An 18674-nucleotide genomic window follows, 5' to 3' on the forward strand; every position below is an offset into this window, starting at 1 on the left:
GCAGATTCAATCACGGCTTTCAAAAGGAAGTTGGATAAGCATCTGAAGAAAAGAAATTTGCAGGGCTACTGGGAAAGGACGGGGGAGTGGGACGAGCTGAAGTGCTCTTGCAGAGAGCCGGCACGGGCTCGACAGGCCGAATGGCCTCCTTCTGTGCTACAACCATTCTATGGCGTGTCAGCCAAGATTTTGTGGTCATGTCTCTGGAGTGGGACTTGAACCCACAACCTTCTAATTCAGAGGCAAGAGTGCTACCAACTGTGCCACAGCCGATGCCTTTGAGGGGCTCCCGCCCTGCCACCTGCATCTCTGGTTGCCTCTCCTCCTCCAGTTATTTGGGAAACAGCATTTTAGTGTGCCCAATTCTTGATGCACTGCTTGCCTGTTTGTGGGTTTTGCAGATTAGACTTCGAGGTTAACACCTTCCAGCAGCTGATATCGTCCTTCAGCATTGTGGAAAACACCACTAGGTGGGAACAACACAACCTACTGTGTGGAGCAAGTAAACATTGCAAATCCGCGGTTACCAGCTCATGGCAGCGAATGAGTGCCCAACACACATAGAATAGAATCATAGACTTGTTACAGCACAGTAGGAGGCCATTCGGCCCGTCGAGCCCGTGCCGGCTCTCTGCAAGAGCACTTCAGCTAGTCCCACTCCCCCGCCCTTTCCCCGTAGCCCTGCAAATTTCTTTCCTTCAAGTACTTATCTAATTCCCTTTTGAAAGCCACGATTGAGTCTGCCTCCACCACCCTTTTATGCAGCGCATTCCAGATCCTAACCACTCGCTGCGTAAAAAAGTTTTCCTCGTATCGTCTTTGGATCTTCTGCCAATCACCTCTGGTTCTCGACCCTTCCGCCAATGGGAACAGTTTCTCTCTATCTACTCTGTCCAGACCCCTCATGATTGTGAACACCTCTATCAGATCCCCTCTCAACCTTCTCTGCTCCAAGGAGAACAATACCAGCTTCCCCAGTCTATCTACGTAACTGAAGTCCCTCATCCCTGGAACCATTCTTGTAAATCTTTTCTGCACCCTCTCTTAGGCCTTCACATCTGTCCTAAAGTGTGGTGCCCAGAATTGGACACAATACTCCAGCTGGGGCCAAACCAGTGTTTTATATAGTTTTATATCATTTCCTTGCTTTTGTATTGGATAAATGCTTGAAGGGAATTTTTTTTTTACAGGGCTATGGGAAAAGAGCATGGGAGTGGGACTACTTGGATAGCTCTACCCAAGGGCCGGCACAGGTATGATGGGCCGAATGACCTCTTGTGCTGTATCATTCTATGATCAGACGGAGAAGTACACAACAGAATTGCTTTGATAGACCTCATATGGCCTTGACCACAGAAGGATGCTTTTTGAAACTGCTGACAGTTAATGCACAATTACCGTCAAATGACTGGATTTAATGAAAAGCTGAGTACTCCACATTCTGTCGCTGGTATTACTTTGCAGTAGGCAGCTGATCAAAGGTGCAGTGCTTAACAGATCTGCTGAAGCTGCAAAACTGTGTACGGCCTGTCAAGCTCCTAACCATACACAAGCAATACACCATCAATGGTGTCGCTCTGCGAGTGTACAGTGGGTTTCCTTCTGCTCCCATCGCCAGTGTTTGAACTAAACTGTTCCAGATCAGTAATCGGGAGCGACGAGGTTAGGCATTTTAGATGCAGGGAGAAAATAATAATGAGGAGAAGAATGAATATCACCATAGCAACCTACAGAACATCCTCCGCACAAGCTACATGAACAATTCACAAGGTTACCAGAATCAAAGAGGATAATTTAATCCTCCAGTTTTTGTTTTCGATTGAAGGAACTTCAATGTGTCAGTTGTCCCTTCCACTCCTTCCAATTTTTTCAGCAATTTTTTTTTTTTTTTTAAATAAATGGTTTACGTTACTGCCCTAGTGTTAAATCTATTAAGAAAATCTGATTTTTGACCTTTTGTAGACCATTTTTGTTTGAAGAAATGAAAATATTTACAGACTTCATTGCGTTGCCACCTTGAATTTTTCTCTTACTGTGGTCGACAGCAGTCACTGAAGCATAATGTCAAGTGGTTGAGGAAAGCTTAGAAAAATTACACCAGCCGGTTTTATTTTTAGTTGATAAACATGCAGTTTTTTTCCCCCCATCTGGCTGGAATAAATACTCATGCTAGATTCTAATACTCCAGTACAGTTAACGGCACAAGGAAATGACACGCTGACTCGGCGACCTCCCGCGGTGTTGCTCACGGTTCATGGGCTAGAAACTCGCCTCGGGCGGTGGCGCAGAACGGGCGGTAGCGGATCGGTCGCCCGGGATACGCAGCGCTGGAGATTCAGTTCCATTGCCGTCAATGGAATTAATAGGCCAGTGTCTTCTTGGCTGTGTTTGTTACAAAAGGCCAAGGGAGGTTACAGCGCCACCTCTGGAACAAGCAAGAACAACATCCATCGCCATTATAGCATTACCAGTTCATCGCAACTGCGCTGCAGGGTGGTGTGCCCCAGAGGTGGGTTTAGAAATACAAATTGAAAGTGCTGGAAATACACAGCACCGGAAGACAGGCTAACATTTTAGTCTCGCACATTACACAATGACGTACGTACCCAATTGGCGCAGTGATGTCACCAACATAATACACGCGCATCGCGGGACCTGACCTTCAGTGCCAGGTTCAGGAAAGGAGGCAGCTTTGAGGTTAGTTCTTCAAGCCAAGAATTCAACACATATGGCAAAGTCACGCCAACCTTCAAAAGGCTGTGGACTTCAGGAAATAGCTGAGACCGTGGGCGGTGAGGAGAGTTTCCATTTGGAATGCAAGAATCCAAAAGGCGTAGATCAACGTTTAGAAATTTTTAGCAGCCGTGCCTCCTTAAAAAGTTCTGATCCAGCGACTTAGCGAAAAGTTTCACTCCACTCTTCAGCTGACTCTTACACTTTAGATTGCGAGTGGAGAAAACGCTTTGTGTTTAAGAAACAAATTGGCGAGCAAGTTAAAATGGCTGTTAAGCTGGAGCACACATTGTGATTGGATTTTAATTCAGTGCCAATTTTATTATGTTTATCCATTTGTTTCTACAATATACCTTAAAATGCTATTCTATTTAGTATGGTGGAATCACAATACCAACAACAATTTGTATTTATATAGCACCTTTAACATGGTTGAATCTTCCAAGGCGCCTCACAGGAGCGATTATCAAAAGAAATTTGACACTGAGCCACATAAGGAGAAATTAGGGCAGGTGACCAAAAGCTTGGTCAAAGAGGTAGGTTTTAAGGAGTGTCTTAAAGGAGGAAAGAGAGGTGGCGAGGCAGAAAGATTTAGGGAGGGAATTCCAGAGCTGAGGGTCTAGGCAGTTGAAGGCACGACCGCCAATGGTTGAGCGATTATAATCAGAGATGCTGAAGAGGCCAAATTGGAGGAGCGCAGATATCTCAGAGGGTTGTAGGGCTGGAGGAGGTTGCACAGATAGGGAGGGGCCTTGGAGGGATTTGAAAACAAGGATGTGAATTTTGTAAAAATCGAGGTGCTGCTTAACTGGGAGCCAATGTAGGTCAGCGAGCACAGGGGCGATGGGTGAACGGGACTTGGTGCGAGTTAGGACACGGGCAGCTGAGTTTTGGATGACCTCAAGTATATGGATGGGAATTTCACTGTTGATGCTGATTTTTCAAAGTAACGCACTGTAAAAATTCCACTCTGCATTTAACAAAGAGCTGGGTACCTGCTTGAGTGCTTTTTAAAAAAAAATTCTTGATGCAGTTTACAGGCATTTGCAAACAGATAAAAAGTTGCTTTAGATTTATATTGTGCATTGTACAACACTATATATCGGAACTCCACGTCCTCCTCCCAGAGCAGAATATTCCCTAATCCTTCTAAACTGAAAAGTGTGGGCTGACAATAGTGTTGACCCTGTTCCCAGAGACCCCTTAACTCAGCACAGATCAGGGACAGATCCTCAGCACACTACAATGGTTCAGCTACCAGTTGCATGCACTGTGTTAAACACATTCATGTATTCATGTTGCCATCAATTCACGGGGAGCACAGCACATAGCATATCCAACACTGCAGTTACTTAAAAAAACCAAGATTATCCAGAGCGCGCTACAAAGATATTTAATGTGAGAAATTGAAGACTTCCAGCTGTTAAAACTGGAGACTCTTATTACAGTTTTACCATCGTTGTTCAATAAAGTCAATTCAATTACAAGGAACACAAACATATTTCCAACCCTACAAATGTTTTCAACATTTTAAGCTCTTAAGGAGTCAGCTGTGGTTCAGTGGGTAGCACTCTCGCCTTGGAGTCAGAAGGTTGTGGGTTCAAGTCCCACTCCAGAGATTTGAGCTCATAATCTAGGCCAACACTTCAGTGCAGTGCTGTGGGAGTGCTGCACTGTCGGAAGTGTCATCTTTTGGATGAGATGTTAAACCGAGACCTCATCTGCTCTCTCAGGTGGGCTTAGAAGTTCCTACAGCACAATTCAAGGACCAGTGTTCCCTGGTGTCCTGGCCAATATTTATCACTCAACTAATATCGCCAAAACAGATTTTTCTGGTCACTTATTTCACTGTTGCTTGTGGGAGCTTGTTGTGCAGAAGTTGGCTGCCACATTTCCCTACATTACAACAGCGACAACACTTCCAAAGCACTTTCTTGGCTGTAAAGCCCCGAGGTCATGAAAGGCGCTACAGAAATGCAAGTTCTTTCATTACTTCTGTGACAAGTACACAGATTCCTTATGGTTATGAACTATTTCAAAGTTCAAAACCTTATCGAGTGTCCCAAGCTGAAGTTTTCTCGTGTATATTTTCCTCGTTTACTAGGCCACTGTCCCATCCGGTCCCCATCCTATTGCTGCTCCTTGTTCAGCCAGCTAATTCCAAGGTGTGATTCCAATGAATGTGCTTTGTCAACTGCAGTTTCAGAAATCCTATTCTCCCCCAGAAGGACTGCACTCACTTATCTGGACTAGAGACCATTCAGCTGCCCCACATGATCACCAAACTGCATTTCTTTCAAATAAATATAGCCTCGTCCCTCTCTAATCTCTTCCAGCCCCACAACCCTCCGAGATATTGGTGCCTGGTCCATTAGCTACATGGACCCTAAACCTCTCCATCCTCCTTTTTGATGCTTCTTAAAACCTACCTCAAAGCCTACCTCTTTGACCAAGCTTTTGGTCAACTGCCCTAATTATCTCCTTATGTGGTTCTGTGCCAAATTTGATGTGATGTTTTACTACGTTAAAGGCGCTATATTAATACTAGTTGTTATTGTAAATAATTGTGAAGTGTTTGCAAAGTGCAATACATGTTAACAAAGGAGGACATTGTTAAGTCTGTGTGTTCTAGTTATTGTTAATAAGAATCACTGCACACAGACCACAAGAGTAAATTCAACAGGTCTTTACTAGTCGAAGGTCAGGGCTGAACTGCCCAATAAATCATTACACAGCACTTGTATACCGGTGTGGTCACCACCGGTATTACAGTATACAGCAGCCAAGATAAAGTAGTGCATCTCTTAAAATAGTTCTCTTAAAGGTGGAACGGTTACATACACCACAATCCTCCCTTTTTAGCTTAACAGTATATATTCCCCATTAAACATAACATAATAACATATATACACAACTTCATGTAAAAACAGTTCACAGATTCAGTCTCTGAGGAGGCCTCCTGATCCGAGACGGATAACGCCTTTCAGGGGTCTCTGGTTCTCGTTGCTGGGGTGACTCATCTAGTTGATCCCCTATGGATAGGACATCATCATCAGGTATATTCACTTCTGAGGTAGATGCTTCAGGTTCACTAACTTCCTCCACGGTTGTCTCTGTCGTAACCATGGGCTCGACCCTTGTTCTCGATCCCACCAGTTGGTCAGCATGACGTCGCATTACATTTTCACCAACATCTACCGTGTACATCAGGGGTCCTTGTCTGGCCCGAATTGTTCCAGATTGCCATTTCTCGTTTTTATAGTCCCTGGCTAACCGGTTGTCCTATTTCAAAACTCCGAGTGGGCTTGTTATTGATATGCTGGAACGGTTTGTTTTCGACTTCCCTCCGCACATTTGGTTTTAACAAGTCCAACCTGGACCGCAACCTCCTGTTATAGAACATCATGGCAGGACTTTGGTTTGTTGTTGCATGGGTGGCGTTTCGATATGCCAGTAGGAAATTGTCCACCTTGTGTTGCAGTGGAATCTGATCTTCGCTCATGGCCTTTATTGCCTTTTTGAACGTCTGTACAAACCTCTCGGCCAGCCCATTCGTAGCTGGATGATATGGGGCAGAGGTATAATGTTTCACCCCATTCTTCTTCAGGAATTTCTGGAATTCCTCTGACACGAACTGTGGTCTGTTGTCTGAACATATTTGCTCTGGCAATCCATTTCTTGCAAATATCGTTCTTAGCACCGCGATCGTCTTCTCCGAGGTAGTGGTAGTCATTTTAATCACTTCTGGCCATTTAGAATGTGCGTCCACCGCAATTAAAAACATGGAAGCCATGGGGTTGAAGGCCATTCCCATGGATGCAGCAGTGCAATTGGAGGTGCATTTTGGACTTTTTGGCACCCTGAGCAGCTTTTCGTCAGATCCTCTATCTGTCGGTCGATACCCGGCCACCACACATAAGCCCTAGCAAGGTTTTTCATCTTGACTCCCCCCAGATGACCTTCATGTAGTTCTTTTAGAACTCTCTCTCTTAACTTAGGAGGGATAATCACCCTTGTTCCATACATCAATGTTCCCTGACAGATGGACAGCTGTTCTCGTCTTGCTGAGAATGCCGGTAACAGTGGATCACCATGGGCTGGCCATCCCTTTACTGTCAATTCGTAGACCCGGGACAGTGTCGGGTCATTCCTAGTCTCCCTTTCAATATTTGCATTGGTGACAGGTAAACATTCGATGATGGTCGAGTGAAATAACTCCACCGGGTCAACCGTCGGTGCCTCCTCCTCAGTAGGTAGTGGCAGGCGCGACAGCCCATCAGCATTACCATGCTGCTTTGTACCTTTGAATTCTATCTGATATTGATGTGCCCCTAGGAAAAGGGACCATCTCTGGAGCCTCTGTGCTGTCATCACCGAAACACCCTTCTTCGGGTTAAAAATGGATACCAACGGCTGGTGGTCTGTCAGCAGTGTAAACTTCTTTACTCCCCACACAAGGCTGAGAGCCTCCCTATCTATCTGAGCATAGTTGCGCTCAGCGGAGGTCAATGATCTGGATGCAAATGCGACTGGCCTTTCCAAGCCATTTGGCAACTTGTGTGAGAGTACTGCTCCAATACCATAAGGAGAAGCATCACAAGCTAAACGAATAGGTAGCGTTGGGTTGAAGTGAGCCAACACTTCCTCTGAGGTGATCAATGCCTTGCTTTTGCGAAAGGCCTTCTTACAGTCCTCGCTCCACTTCCATGGTACTTCTTTCTGCAAAAGAGCGTTCAGCGGGTGCAGCACCGTGGATAGATTTGGCAGAAACTTATGGTAATAGTTAATCAACCCTAGGAACGACCTCAACTGGGATACATTTTCCGGAGCGGGAGCCTTCACAACAGCTTCGATCTTGTCAGGTGACTTGTGCAGCCCCTCCTGGTCAATGACATGACCACAGTACGAGATCCGTTTCTGAAAGAACTCACATTTCTGGCGATTAACTCGAAGTCCATATTCCTTCAATCTGGTGAGCACCAGTTTCAAATTTGCAAGGTGTTCCTCATCGTCATCTCCTGTAATCAGGATATCGTCCGAGTAACATTGAGTGCTTGGAATTCCCTGTAATACCTGCTCCATGGCCCTCTGCCAAATTGCTGGAGCCGAAGCCACTCCAAAAACCAGTCTATTATATCGATACAAGCCTCTGTGCGTGTTGATTGTGAGATACTGGCGCGACTCTTCCTCAACTTCCATCTGTAAGTACGCTTGCGCCAGGTCTATCTTGGTAAAGTGTTTCCCGCCAGACAATGAAGCAAAGATATCCTCAATCCGCGGAAGCGGATATTGCACCGTGTGAAGCACCGGATTAACCGTGATCTTGAAGTCTCCACAGATGCGGACCTTCCCCGGTTCCCCTGGCTTGTTACTTGATGAACGCTTCATGACGGGAACAATGGGCGTGGCCCACTCACTCCAGTCCACCTTAGACAGTGCTCCTGAACGTTCTAGCCCTTCCAGCTCAGCTTCCACAGCAGGTCGTATCGCATAAGGTACCGGTCTGGCTTTGAAAAATTTTGGGTTTGCATGTTCTGCAATCTTGATTTTTGCCGTAATTCCTCTGTGTTCCCAGTCCCTGTTGGAACACCTCTTTAACCTCATCCAATATTCTGGACAATCGTTCAGGTTTGACATCATTTTTTCCGGAATCTACCGTTATTGCTTTTAGGGAGTGCCAGTCCATATTTATTTTCCTGATCCACTCCCGTCCCAGAAGTGGTGGAGCTCCCTCAGGTAGTACATATAAGTCCATTCCTTGGTGTTCTTTGCCCTTGTGTACCACCTTGACTTTTATCTTTCCGATGGGGTATACTCTTTGCCCCGTGTATGTCTGCAATACTATCTCCGTATCCCGTAGGGGAATATGTGTGAATAACCTTTTGTAATCTTGCTTATTCATGACCGTCAACGCCGATCCGGTGTCCAATTCCATCTTCACTTGGACTCCTGCTATCTGAAGTGTGACCCAGATAGTTTGTAGGTCAGCTTCCTTACTCACATTGTGAATTCTCAGACTACCCAGTTCCTTGCTGTTGGAGTCTGAATCCGAATTCTGTTCATCCGAACTCTTCTCAGCCACCTTATGTACCTTTCTGCACTTTTCCTGCGGTGACTTTTTGTTGCTGGTCTTCTTTCCTGACCGGCATACTTTAGCTATGTGACCAAGCTTGCCACATTTTCTACATTCCTGATTTTTAAACCAGCATTGGTTCTGATCGTGTGTTGTCTTTCCACAACGATAACATTTTGCTGTACCCAAAGCCATTTGATCTACGCTGAGTACCGCTGCCTTCAGCTGCATTTCCGCAGTGCCTCTCGCTGCGGCTTCGTGCGATGCTGCAATAGTGACAGCCTTATCAAGTGTAAGATCATTCTCTTCAAGCAGCCGCTTTTGTGTTCCTTCTTTCGACAATCCACACACGAATTTGTCTCTCAGTGCCTCTGTCAGTCTTTCCCCAAACTGACAGTATTTCGCTAGCTTACGCAGTTCAATTAAATACTCCGCGTTGCTTTCCTCTTTCAGTTGCGTTCTCGCATAAAATTTAAATCGTTCCGCTAACATCAGCGGTGTGGGGTTCAAATGATTTCTCAGGACAGCAACAATATTAGCGAAAGCCTGATCCGCCGGTTTAGCTGGTGATAGAAGATGCTTCAATAGCCCGTATGTCTTCGCACCCATTGAGTTTAGTAAGGTTAGTGCTTTATCTTCATCGGATATTTTATTTGCCTTACAATAAATCTCTATGCGTTCTACATACGTGGCCCAATCTTCAACATCGGGATCGAAATCGTTGATGTTACCACGCTTAGGCATCCTCGCAATCTTCTTGAGAAACAAAAAGAATTTTTTTTTTTTCAAAATGGCGGTTTCCCGCGCTTGTCTTCTTCCCCCGCCTACGAAAATGGCGGCTTCCCGCGTTTGCCTTTCTCCCCCGCTGGCTGTAATGGCGATTGCCGTATTGCTGCGTTCACCCTCCCCAGCGGTTCTCAAATTGTGCCTCCCAGCCCCTCTTGCAGTCCGGTCCTTTCCCCTGGCTGCGGCTGAGTTCTCCGCGTTTTTAAAAAAAATTTATCCCGCGCCTCGCGGCCTCGGTAGCTGCCCGGCCTTTTTTCCTGGTCGCGGTCGAGCTCTCTCTCGACGCTGTTGCGTCTCCCAGCCCGCTTGCAGCCCGGTCTTTTACACCGGCTGCGTTTGCATTCACCGCGGCTCCCATGCCTTACGCTGCCCCAGTCTCAGCGCCTCTGGCCCCGACTTCTGTCCGGCTCTTTTCCCCGGCCGTGGTCAAGTTCTCCGCCCTTATATCCTCCGTTTTTCCCTCCCCTACTTCACAGCCAACGTGGCCGACTTGCTGCTCGTCGCTGATCGGCTTACCCACCACCGTGATAGAAGGGATGATCACTGCCTGTTGCTGATGGAAGGCTTCGTGTCAGGATTCTTCCTTGCTCTTCAGACCCGAGTCTTTTCTCAGCAGGATGATGAGGGCGGATGCCTCTTCTCGACGCCCGTTAAACTGCCTTGGATATATCTCTGCCGCAGGGTAAGATCGTCATCGTCGCCACTGTTAAGTCTGTGTGTTCTAGTTATTGTTAATAAGAATCACTGCACACAGACCACAAGAATAAATTCAACAGGTCTTTACTAGTCGGAGGTCAGGCTGAACTGCCCAATAAATCATTACACAGCGCCTATATACCGGTGTGGTCACCACCGGTATTACAGTATACAGCAGCCAAGATAAAGTAGTGCATCTCTTAAAATAGTTCTCTTAAAGGTGGAACGGTTACATACACCACAGACATAACCTTGAAGTCAAGAGCTAGACCGTTCAGGGGTGGTGTCAGGAAGCACTTCTTCACACAATGGGCAGTGGCAATCTGGAACCCCAAAAAGCTGTGGTTGCTGAGCCAATTGAAAATTAAAAAGCTGGGATCGATAGATTTTTTGTTAGGCAAAGGTGTTAAGGGTTACGGAACCAAGGTGGGTAGAGGGAGTTAAGACACAGATCAGCCACGATCTAATTGAATGGTGGAACAGGCTCGAGGGGCTGAATGGCCAGCTCCTGTTTCCGACGGTAATCATATTGTTGAGCAGATTTCGTTTCATGTGATGAGCACATACTGAAAAGGCAATGAGGGCCACCATGAATTGCCTTCTGAAGGCAGTCAGGGACCTGGCAGTGATGGGTTGGGTTAGCCAGGGAGGGGGAGGTGGAGGTGGAGGTGGTGAGGGGGAAAGGGGGTAGGCGGAGGGGTGGAAACAGTAGCTAGAGTTTAAATGTAGTTGTCATTCTGGAAAGGCCAGTAATACAGGAGCAGTGATGCAACGTTGTTGTAATGGGAAGTGACATGGCCACTACAGACTGCCTTTTGCTAATGAGGATTGTAACATCGGGATTGGTGGCGTCCGTGACCCAACACTGCATTAAACACTTAACCATTTATTTATCAATGATTCTCTAGGTCATTAAGTCGGTCTGCACACAAATCAACCATTGACAAGATGCAAGTCAATTTTTAAAAGAAAAATCAAAGCCTTGCGTGCTCGAGTTAGAAATCAAGATTACCTTATCCTTCTGTTCTCTCGAGATGTCCAAATGCCTTTGACAGCAAGCAATTGCTTCGTCAAAGCTGCCAAGTACCTTCAATGTATTTCCGAGGTTGCCACTGGCTTTTGCTTCACCAATCCGATCCCCGATGGTCCTTTTGAAAAAGAGAGAAATCAATTCCTGATTGCTTTGTTATCGGAACTTAAACGTCTGTATTGAATTTTTCCCCAAGTAAGACACCATTTATTTACACAGTGTAAAGATCGACCACCCAGAGGTCCAGTGGGTCAGAGTCATGAGACAAGGTGCTGCGAAATGGCAGCACAAGGTATTCCTCCAAAGCTTCCCTTGACTCTAATAGTGAAATCTGTAAATTATGGACACCTTAAGCTCTTTTTTTTTTTGCAAAATGGTTATTGTATGCATCATGGAATGGTTTCAGCACAGAAGGAGGCCATTCGGCCCGTTGAGCCCATGCCGGCTCTCTGTAAGAGCGCCTCAGCTAGTCCCACTCCCCCGTGTAAAAACTATCAGTAGAATGGGGAGTTCTCCTTCAAGTATTTATCCAATTCCCTTTTGAAGGCTACAATTGACTCTGTATCCATCACCCTATCGGGCAGCGCATTCCAAATCCTAACCACTCGTTGCGTAAAAAAGTTTTTCCTCATGTCACCTCGCATTCTTTTGCCAATCACCTTAAATCTGTGCCCTCTGGTTATCGACCCTTCAGCCATCGGAAGCTGTTTCTCTTTATTTCCTCCATCGAAACCCTTCATGATTTTAAACACCTCCATCAAATCTCCTCTCAACCTTCTCTGCTCCAAGGAGAACAACCCCAGCTTAGAGTCATAGAGTCATAGAGTAATACAGCACGGATAGAGGCCCTTCGGCCCATCGTGTCCATGCCGGCCATCAAGCCCTGTCTAATCTAATCCCATATTCCAGCATTTGGCCCGTAGCCTTGTATGCTATGGCATTTCAAATGCTCATCCAAATGCTTCTTAAATGTTGTGAGGGTTTCTGCCTCCACAACCCTTTCAGGCAGTGAGTTCCAGACTCCAACCACCCTCTGGGTGAAAAAGTTCTTTCTCAAATCCCCTCTAAACCTCCCGCCCTTTACCTTGAATCTATGCCCCCTAGTTATTGACCCCTCTACTAAGGGGAAAAGCTCCTCAGCATCCATCCTATCTATGCCCCTCACAATTTTGTACACCTCAATCATGTCCCCCCTCAGCCTCCTCTGCTCCAAGGAAAACAAACCCAATCTGCCCAGTCTCTCTTCATAGCTGAAGCGCTCCAGCCCTGGTAACATCCTGGTGAACCTCCTCTGCACCCTCTCTAACGCGATCACATCTTTCCTGTAGTGTGGCGACCAGAACTGCACACAGTATTCCAGCTGTGGCCTAACCAGTGTTTTATACAGCTCCATCATAACCTCCTTGCTCTTATATTCTATGCCTCGGCTAATGAAGGCAAGTATCCCATATGCCTTTTTTACCACCTTATCCACCTGTTCCGCCGCCTTCAGGGATCTGTGTACCTGCACACCCAGATCCCTCTGACCCTCCGTCTTGCCTAGGGTCTTTCCCTTCATTGTGTATTCCCTTGCCTTGTTAGACCCCCCAAAGTGCATCACCTCGCACTTTTCCGGGTTAAATTCCATTTGCCACTGTTCCGCCCATCTGACCAACCCATCTATATCGTTCTGCAGACTGAGGCTACCCTCCTCGCTATTTACCACCCTACCAATTTTAGTATCATCCGCGAATTTACTGATCATACCCTTTACATTCATATCCAAGTCATTAATGTAGACCACAAACAGCAAGGGACCCAGCACCGATCCCTGTGGTACCCCACTGGCCACAGGTTTCCAGTCACAAAAACAACCTTCGACCATCACCCTCTGCCTTCTGCCACTAAGCCAGTTTTGTATCCAATGTGCCAAGGCACCCTGGATTCCATGGGCTCTTACCTTCTTGACCAGTCTCCTGTGCGGGACTTTATCGAAGGCCTTACTGAAATCCATGTATACCACATCCACTGCGTTACCCTCATCCACACACCTAGTCACCCCCTCAAAAAATTCAATCAAATTAGTCAGACATGATCTTCCCTTGACAAAGCCATGTTGACTATCCCTGATTAATCCTTGCCTCTCCAAGTGGAGACAAATTTTGTCCCTCAGGATTTTTTCCAGTAATTTTCCTACCACTGATGTTAGGCTCACTGGCCTGTAGTTCCCCGGTTTTTCCCTACTACCCTTCTTGAATAATGGTACTACATTAGCGGTTCTCCAGTCCTCTGGCACATCCCCTGTGGCCAGAGAGGTCCTGAATATATGTGTTAGAGCCCCCGCAATCTCCTCCTTTGCAGCCGGCCATGTCCCGTGCTTTCAGTTGCAAAAGGTACCCGGGTGCGTTGAAGGCTGTCCGCAGCCCGTAATCTGCGAGCGCTCGTGGTTTCCAGAGTGCCTCTTGCACATTTTACCATGCAGGTTATTTGGGTCTCCAGATATGTGTCCATTTTTTTTGGGAGCGTCTGTTTATACAGGTTTCAGTGTACCTGTCAGTCTTAACCGGCAAAATTCAGGAGTAGGTTCAGGTAAGTTTTACTATATATTAGTGGCCGTGTAACCGGGGTTCCTGGATCTGTGGCCGTGTAACCGGGGTTCCTGCACAAGTGCCGTGTAACCAGGGCTCCTGCACCTGTGGCCGTGTATGGGGCTCTCGTACCTTGGTAAGTATACCTCTCTGTAATCCGGACTTTTTGGTTAACTGGCACCACGCCGGTGCCGGATAAAAAAGTGTTCCCTGTAATTGCTAAAGCAGCAGATTGTGTGTTCTTCAGGGCCAAGGATATTTGTGCTGTCGATGGAATACATTTTCCAAAAAAGAGTAGCAAACACGAGAATCTATAAAACAGGTTCACTGCGCCCACGGCAGAAACTGTCTGCTCAGCTTGTACACAAGTCTGCTAACAGCACGCATTAGGTACGGGGTAACGCTCCTGGCTTATTTTTCCCTCAACCCTAACTTCGGGAGTCCAAGCAGCCTTGCGGGCTCTGCGAGTCGGGCGGCAAATCATTTTTTAACGCTTTTTTTGAGTTTTAACCTTTCGCCGAACTCACCTGGCCAGGGTTAGGTCGTGCTTGTGGTATTCCAGGGCCTTGGAATACTCCTTCAGGTAAAAGTAGGCATTGCCCAGCTGACTGTAGATGGCGCTCAAAGTCTTCAGGTCCTCTGTCCCAACCTGTACGGCCGCTTCGAAGAACGCCACCCCAGCCTTGAAATCTCCAGCTTTGCACAGCCGTTCCCCTTCGAGGGCGAGCTCCAGGCACGATGCCTCCATCCTGTTCATTATTTTAAAAAAAAAATAACATGCGCACGTTATAAACGCAATCTTCGCACATCATCGACGTTTGTTATTCTTGGTTGCATGCTGTAATAATCCCTCCATCCCTCTCCCTGGCAACCATCTGAGGCTGAACCAGACCGCTCGCAACCTTGGTGTCCTATGTGACTCCTCACCCCCACACCCCCCCACCCGAGAAGCGCTTCTGCCCACCAAGATTGCGTACTTCCACCTCCGTAACATTGCCTGTCACAGCTCATCTGCTGCTGAAACCCTCATTCCGTGCCTCTAGACTTGACTGTTCCAACGCACTCCTGGCCGGCCGCCCATCTTCCACGCTCCGTAAACCCAAACTCATCCAAAACTCTGCTGCCCGTGTCCTGACTCGCACCATTATTATTATCGTACAACAAGGTCTTGCATTTCTACAGCGCTTTTAACGTGCTAAACATCCCGAGGCACTTCACAGGAGCATAGTCAGACAAAACTCGACACCGAGCCACATTAGGAAGTAGTAGGACAGGTGACTAAAAACTTAGCCAAAGAGGTAGGTTTTAAGGAGCGTCTTAAAAGTTGAGTGAGGCGGAGCGGTTTAGGGGGAGAATTCGAGAGCTACACTAAGAGAACAGCCAGAAATATTTTAATCTTAACTTTAATTAGCTGACTTCAGTCAAAAACTTTTATCATGACTATTACAACTTTAAACAAGCTGTCGACAGCTCTGCATTAAACATTTGCAACAGCATCCATAACCATTTCACAAACTTTTATTTTCACATTAACAATCTTATTTACTGGACTTGTAACCAGAATTCAAGATCCGTGACCGAACTTTACAGAGACAGTAAATCTCAGCTGGGGGGCACTACAATTGGCCTCAGCACCGTTTGGCTGGAGATAATGGTGGTTTGGAGGGGCGGGGGGGTGGGAGTGGAGGTCAGGGCAGAAAATCATTTGGGCTTTTCACTGCTATTCACCAGCAAATAAATACAAGTGTCTGGATCCAGGTTGAGGATAGAATCAGACCTGTTGGGATGCCTTAATTAGTTGAATAGCCGTCCTGCAATCACTGTCTGGGCGCGCACACCAACAATGACCATTTGGTCAGGGTACCAGAGGGCTGCTGGTGTCCAGCGTGAGCCAGCAATAAAGAGACAAGAGAAAGTTGGGGGGGAAAGCAAGAAGAAAGACTTGCATTTATATAGCGCCTTTCACGACCACCAGACGTCTCAAAAGCGCTTTACAGCCAATGAAGTGCTTTTTGAAGTGTAGTCACTGTTGTAATGTTGGAAACGCGGCAGCCAATTTCTGCACAGCAAGCTGATAATGACCAGATAATCTGTTTTAGTGATGTTGGTTGAGGGATAAATATTGGCCAGGACACCGGGGAGAACTCACCTGCTCTTCTTCGAAACAGTGGCCGTGGGATCTTTTACGTCCACCTGAGAGAGCAGACGGGGCCTCGGTTTAACGTCTCATCCGAAAGACAGCACCTCCAACAGTGCAGCGCTCCCTCAGCACTGCACTGGGAGTGTTAGTCTAGCTTTATGTGCTCGAGTTGCTGGAGTGGGACTTGAACCCACAACCTTCTGACTCAGAGGCGAGAGAGAGTGCTGCCCACTGAGCCACGGCTGACAATGCCCATGTTATGGTGAGGGTACCGTACACTCTGGTTTGTAAAGCTGCTATACCCTAAAAAAAAGTGCTATTTGGACAGGATTTTAAAATGGTGAAACTTCACTGATACAGGTCTCCACTTCAATACAGTTACATCAGAAAAAAGAGTCATGTTGGGCCTGCTCATTTACTTCACACAGAAATCTCCAAAGTCCAAATGTTGCCCAATGCCTCAGTGTGCACAGGACAGGTACAATACTCCGACAGTGCCAATACTCCGACAGTGCCAGGCAAATTCATGGCAAGGCAAGGTGCAGTGTACGAATTGTACGCTTTCTTTCATTTTAGTTGTCATGCCAACAGCAAACACGTTCAGAGGAGACCAGAGGTGAATCTTTACTTCTGCTGAATTTATATGCTCTACTCCAAATGGGCCTTTCAATCCTTCCTTTACAGAGACCGACTGGCACGAGGCCAAGTTCAAATTCAGTCAGTCGGTTGGCTGGTCTGATTCTAATTGGAACATTACCGATAGTTTGGGGATTTCCAGACATATTGGGGTTGAGTTTACACTTTGGGCGCAAATCGGCGATCCGGGCGCAAACCGCGTAGTTTTGAGAAGTGTTTCCCCCCCTCAAGTTTCCGCTCATGCTCATTTGCATACCGCCAAACGCAAACTCTGCCGTGAGCCAGCGCAATCAGGCAGCGTTTCAGAACGCAATTAAAACATGGTTTTAAAAAATATTGCTCGATATATTTAAGAGTGGTAACTGGGTGGAGTTTGCTCAATACAGCCGAAAATAGTTTTACCACAAAAAAATAAGCATTTTAAATCACAGTGTCTAGTCCACCACTTGTGAGTAACTCGATTTTAAATGACTGAAAATGACTTTTTTTTTAAAAACCTATACAGAAACATTCGCTAGTTATATTGGTGTGCAGTGGTCAGTTTCTTAGTAAATTGATATATATTCCAAAGCTTTTAAAACATGCCTATTACTGTCCTTGCGCCCAAAACAACCAGCTTAATTTTTTTTTAAGAGCCTCCTCAAAGGCCCGCAAATGAGTGCAATTAACAGAAACTGGCGATGGTGATTAATTCGATCTGGGGGCGTAGTGGGGCCGGCTTCCAGTATGCTGATTTAAAAAAAAAAAACTAGTTCAAAAGATCGCGGAAACTCAATTTGCGCCGGACGTAATTTGCACTTAAAATTCCACGATCTTTTGGGCTGGTTACATCGATTTCAGGCGAATTGCGACGAAAAAAACCAGTGCAACTGAGCGGAAACTCCATCTCCTAAAGTATTCCTGAAGCCAGACAAGCGCAGTGCCCAGTTTGTGCCATGTGATTATGATCCAACAGTGCACCAGTGGAGATAGCGGAGAGGGGGGGGCAAAATCAAATCAAATTCTAACCGATTAGTTTTTAGGAACTGGCCGACAAACGCTGCCATTTTCATGATAGATACATAGAAGATAGGAGCAGGAGTAGGCCATTCGGCCCCTCGAGCCTGCTACGCCATTCAATGTGATCATGGCTGATCATCCAAATTCAGTACCCTGTCCCTGCTTTCTCCCCCTATCCCTTGATCCCTTTAGCCTTAAGAAATATATCTAACTCCTTCTTGAATATATTTAATGAATTGGCCTCAACTGCCTTCTGTGGTAGAGAATTCCACAGGTTCACCACTCTCTGGGTGAAGAAATTCCTCCTCATTTCAGTCCTAAATGGCTTACCCCTTATCCTTAGACTGTGACCCCTGGTTCTGGACTCCCCCGCCATCGGGAACATCCTTCCTGCATCTAGTCTGTCTAGTCCTGTCAGAATTTTATAAGTTTCAATGAGATCCCCTCTCATTCTTCTAAACTCTAGCGAATATAAGCTTAATTGACCCAATCTCTCCTCATACGTCATTCCTGCCATCCCAGGTATCAGTCTGGTGAATCTTCGCTGCACTCTCTCCATGGCAAGAACATCCTTCCTCAGATAAGGCGACCAAAACTGTACACAATACTAAAGGTGTGGTCTCTCCAAGGCCCTGTACAACTGCAATATAAATGATTGAACAGCGAGTACAGCAGCTGGTTCCCCTCCACCTAATAGAGCAGCAAAGTGATCGTTTTACAGCCTTCGCCTGAAGGCTGTGTCCCTGCTGTATCAGTGAGTACAACTGTGTTGACAGGCGTGTCTACGCCCCCTGTTACAAGTGTCACGTCAGCATAAAACGCAACCGGACCAGCACGTTAAACCAGTGTAAAATCGGTCAACTTGACTGCTGAACCATCGCTTGTGTATGACTTAGCACAAGAGGACAATCCCTGGAAACAGCCTCGAGTAAAACCAGGTAGATGTTACATTGATAAATGAGTAATGTACATTTTAGGACATGGAATTGACAGCACAGACACAGGAAATTCAGT

At 46.4% G+C, this 18674-nt stretch overlaps 1 protein-coding gene across 2 annotated transcripts in view; it reads right to left on the minus strand.

Annotated features, from left to right (window-relative positions):
* gpsm1b (G protein signaling modulator 1b) overlaps nt 1-18674 on the minus strand; it is a 306395-nt gene that overhangs the window by 189806 nt on the left and 97915 nt on the right. For both annotated transcript variants that reach the window (XM_085965373.1, XM_085965372.1), the window contains 2 exons: nt 14413-14634; nt 11301-11436 (listed from right to left, as the gene is read on the minus strand). In XM_085965373.1, coding sequence (XP_085821499.1) covers nt 11301-11436; nt 14413-14634 — 358 coding nt within the window. The remainder of the gene's footprint in view (nt 1-11300; nt 11437-14412; nt 14635-18674) is intronic.

This window comes from Somniosus microcephalus, chromosome 23, assembly GCF_052327205.1.
Source record: "Somniosus microcephalus isolate GS21.2 chromosome 23, FLI_Smic_1.0, whole genome shotgun sequence".
NCBI classification, from domain to species: Eukaryota; Metazoa; Chordata; class Chondrichthyes; order Squaliformes; family Somniosidae; genus Somniosus; species Somniosus microcephalus.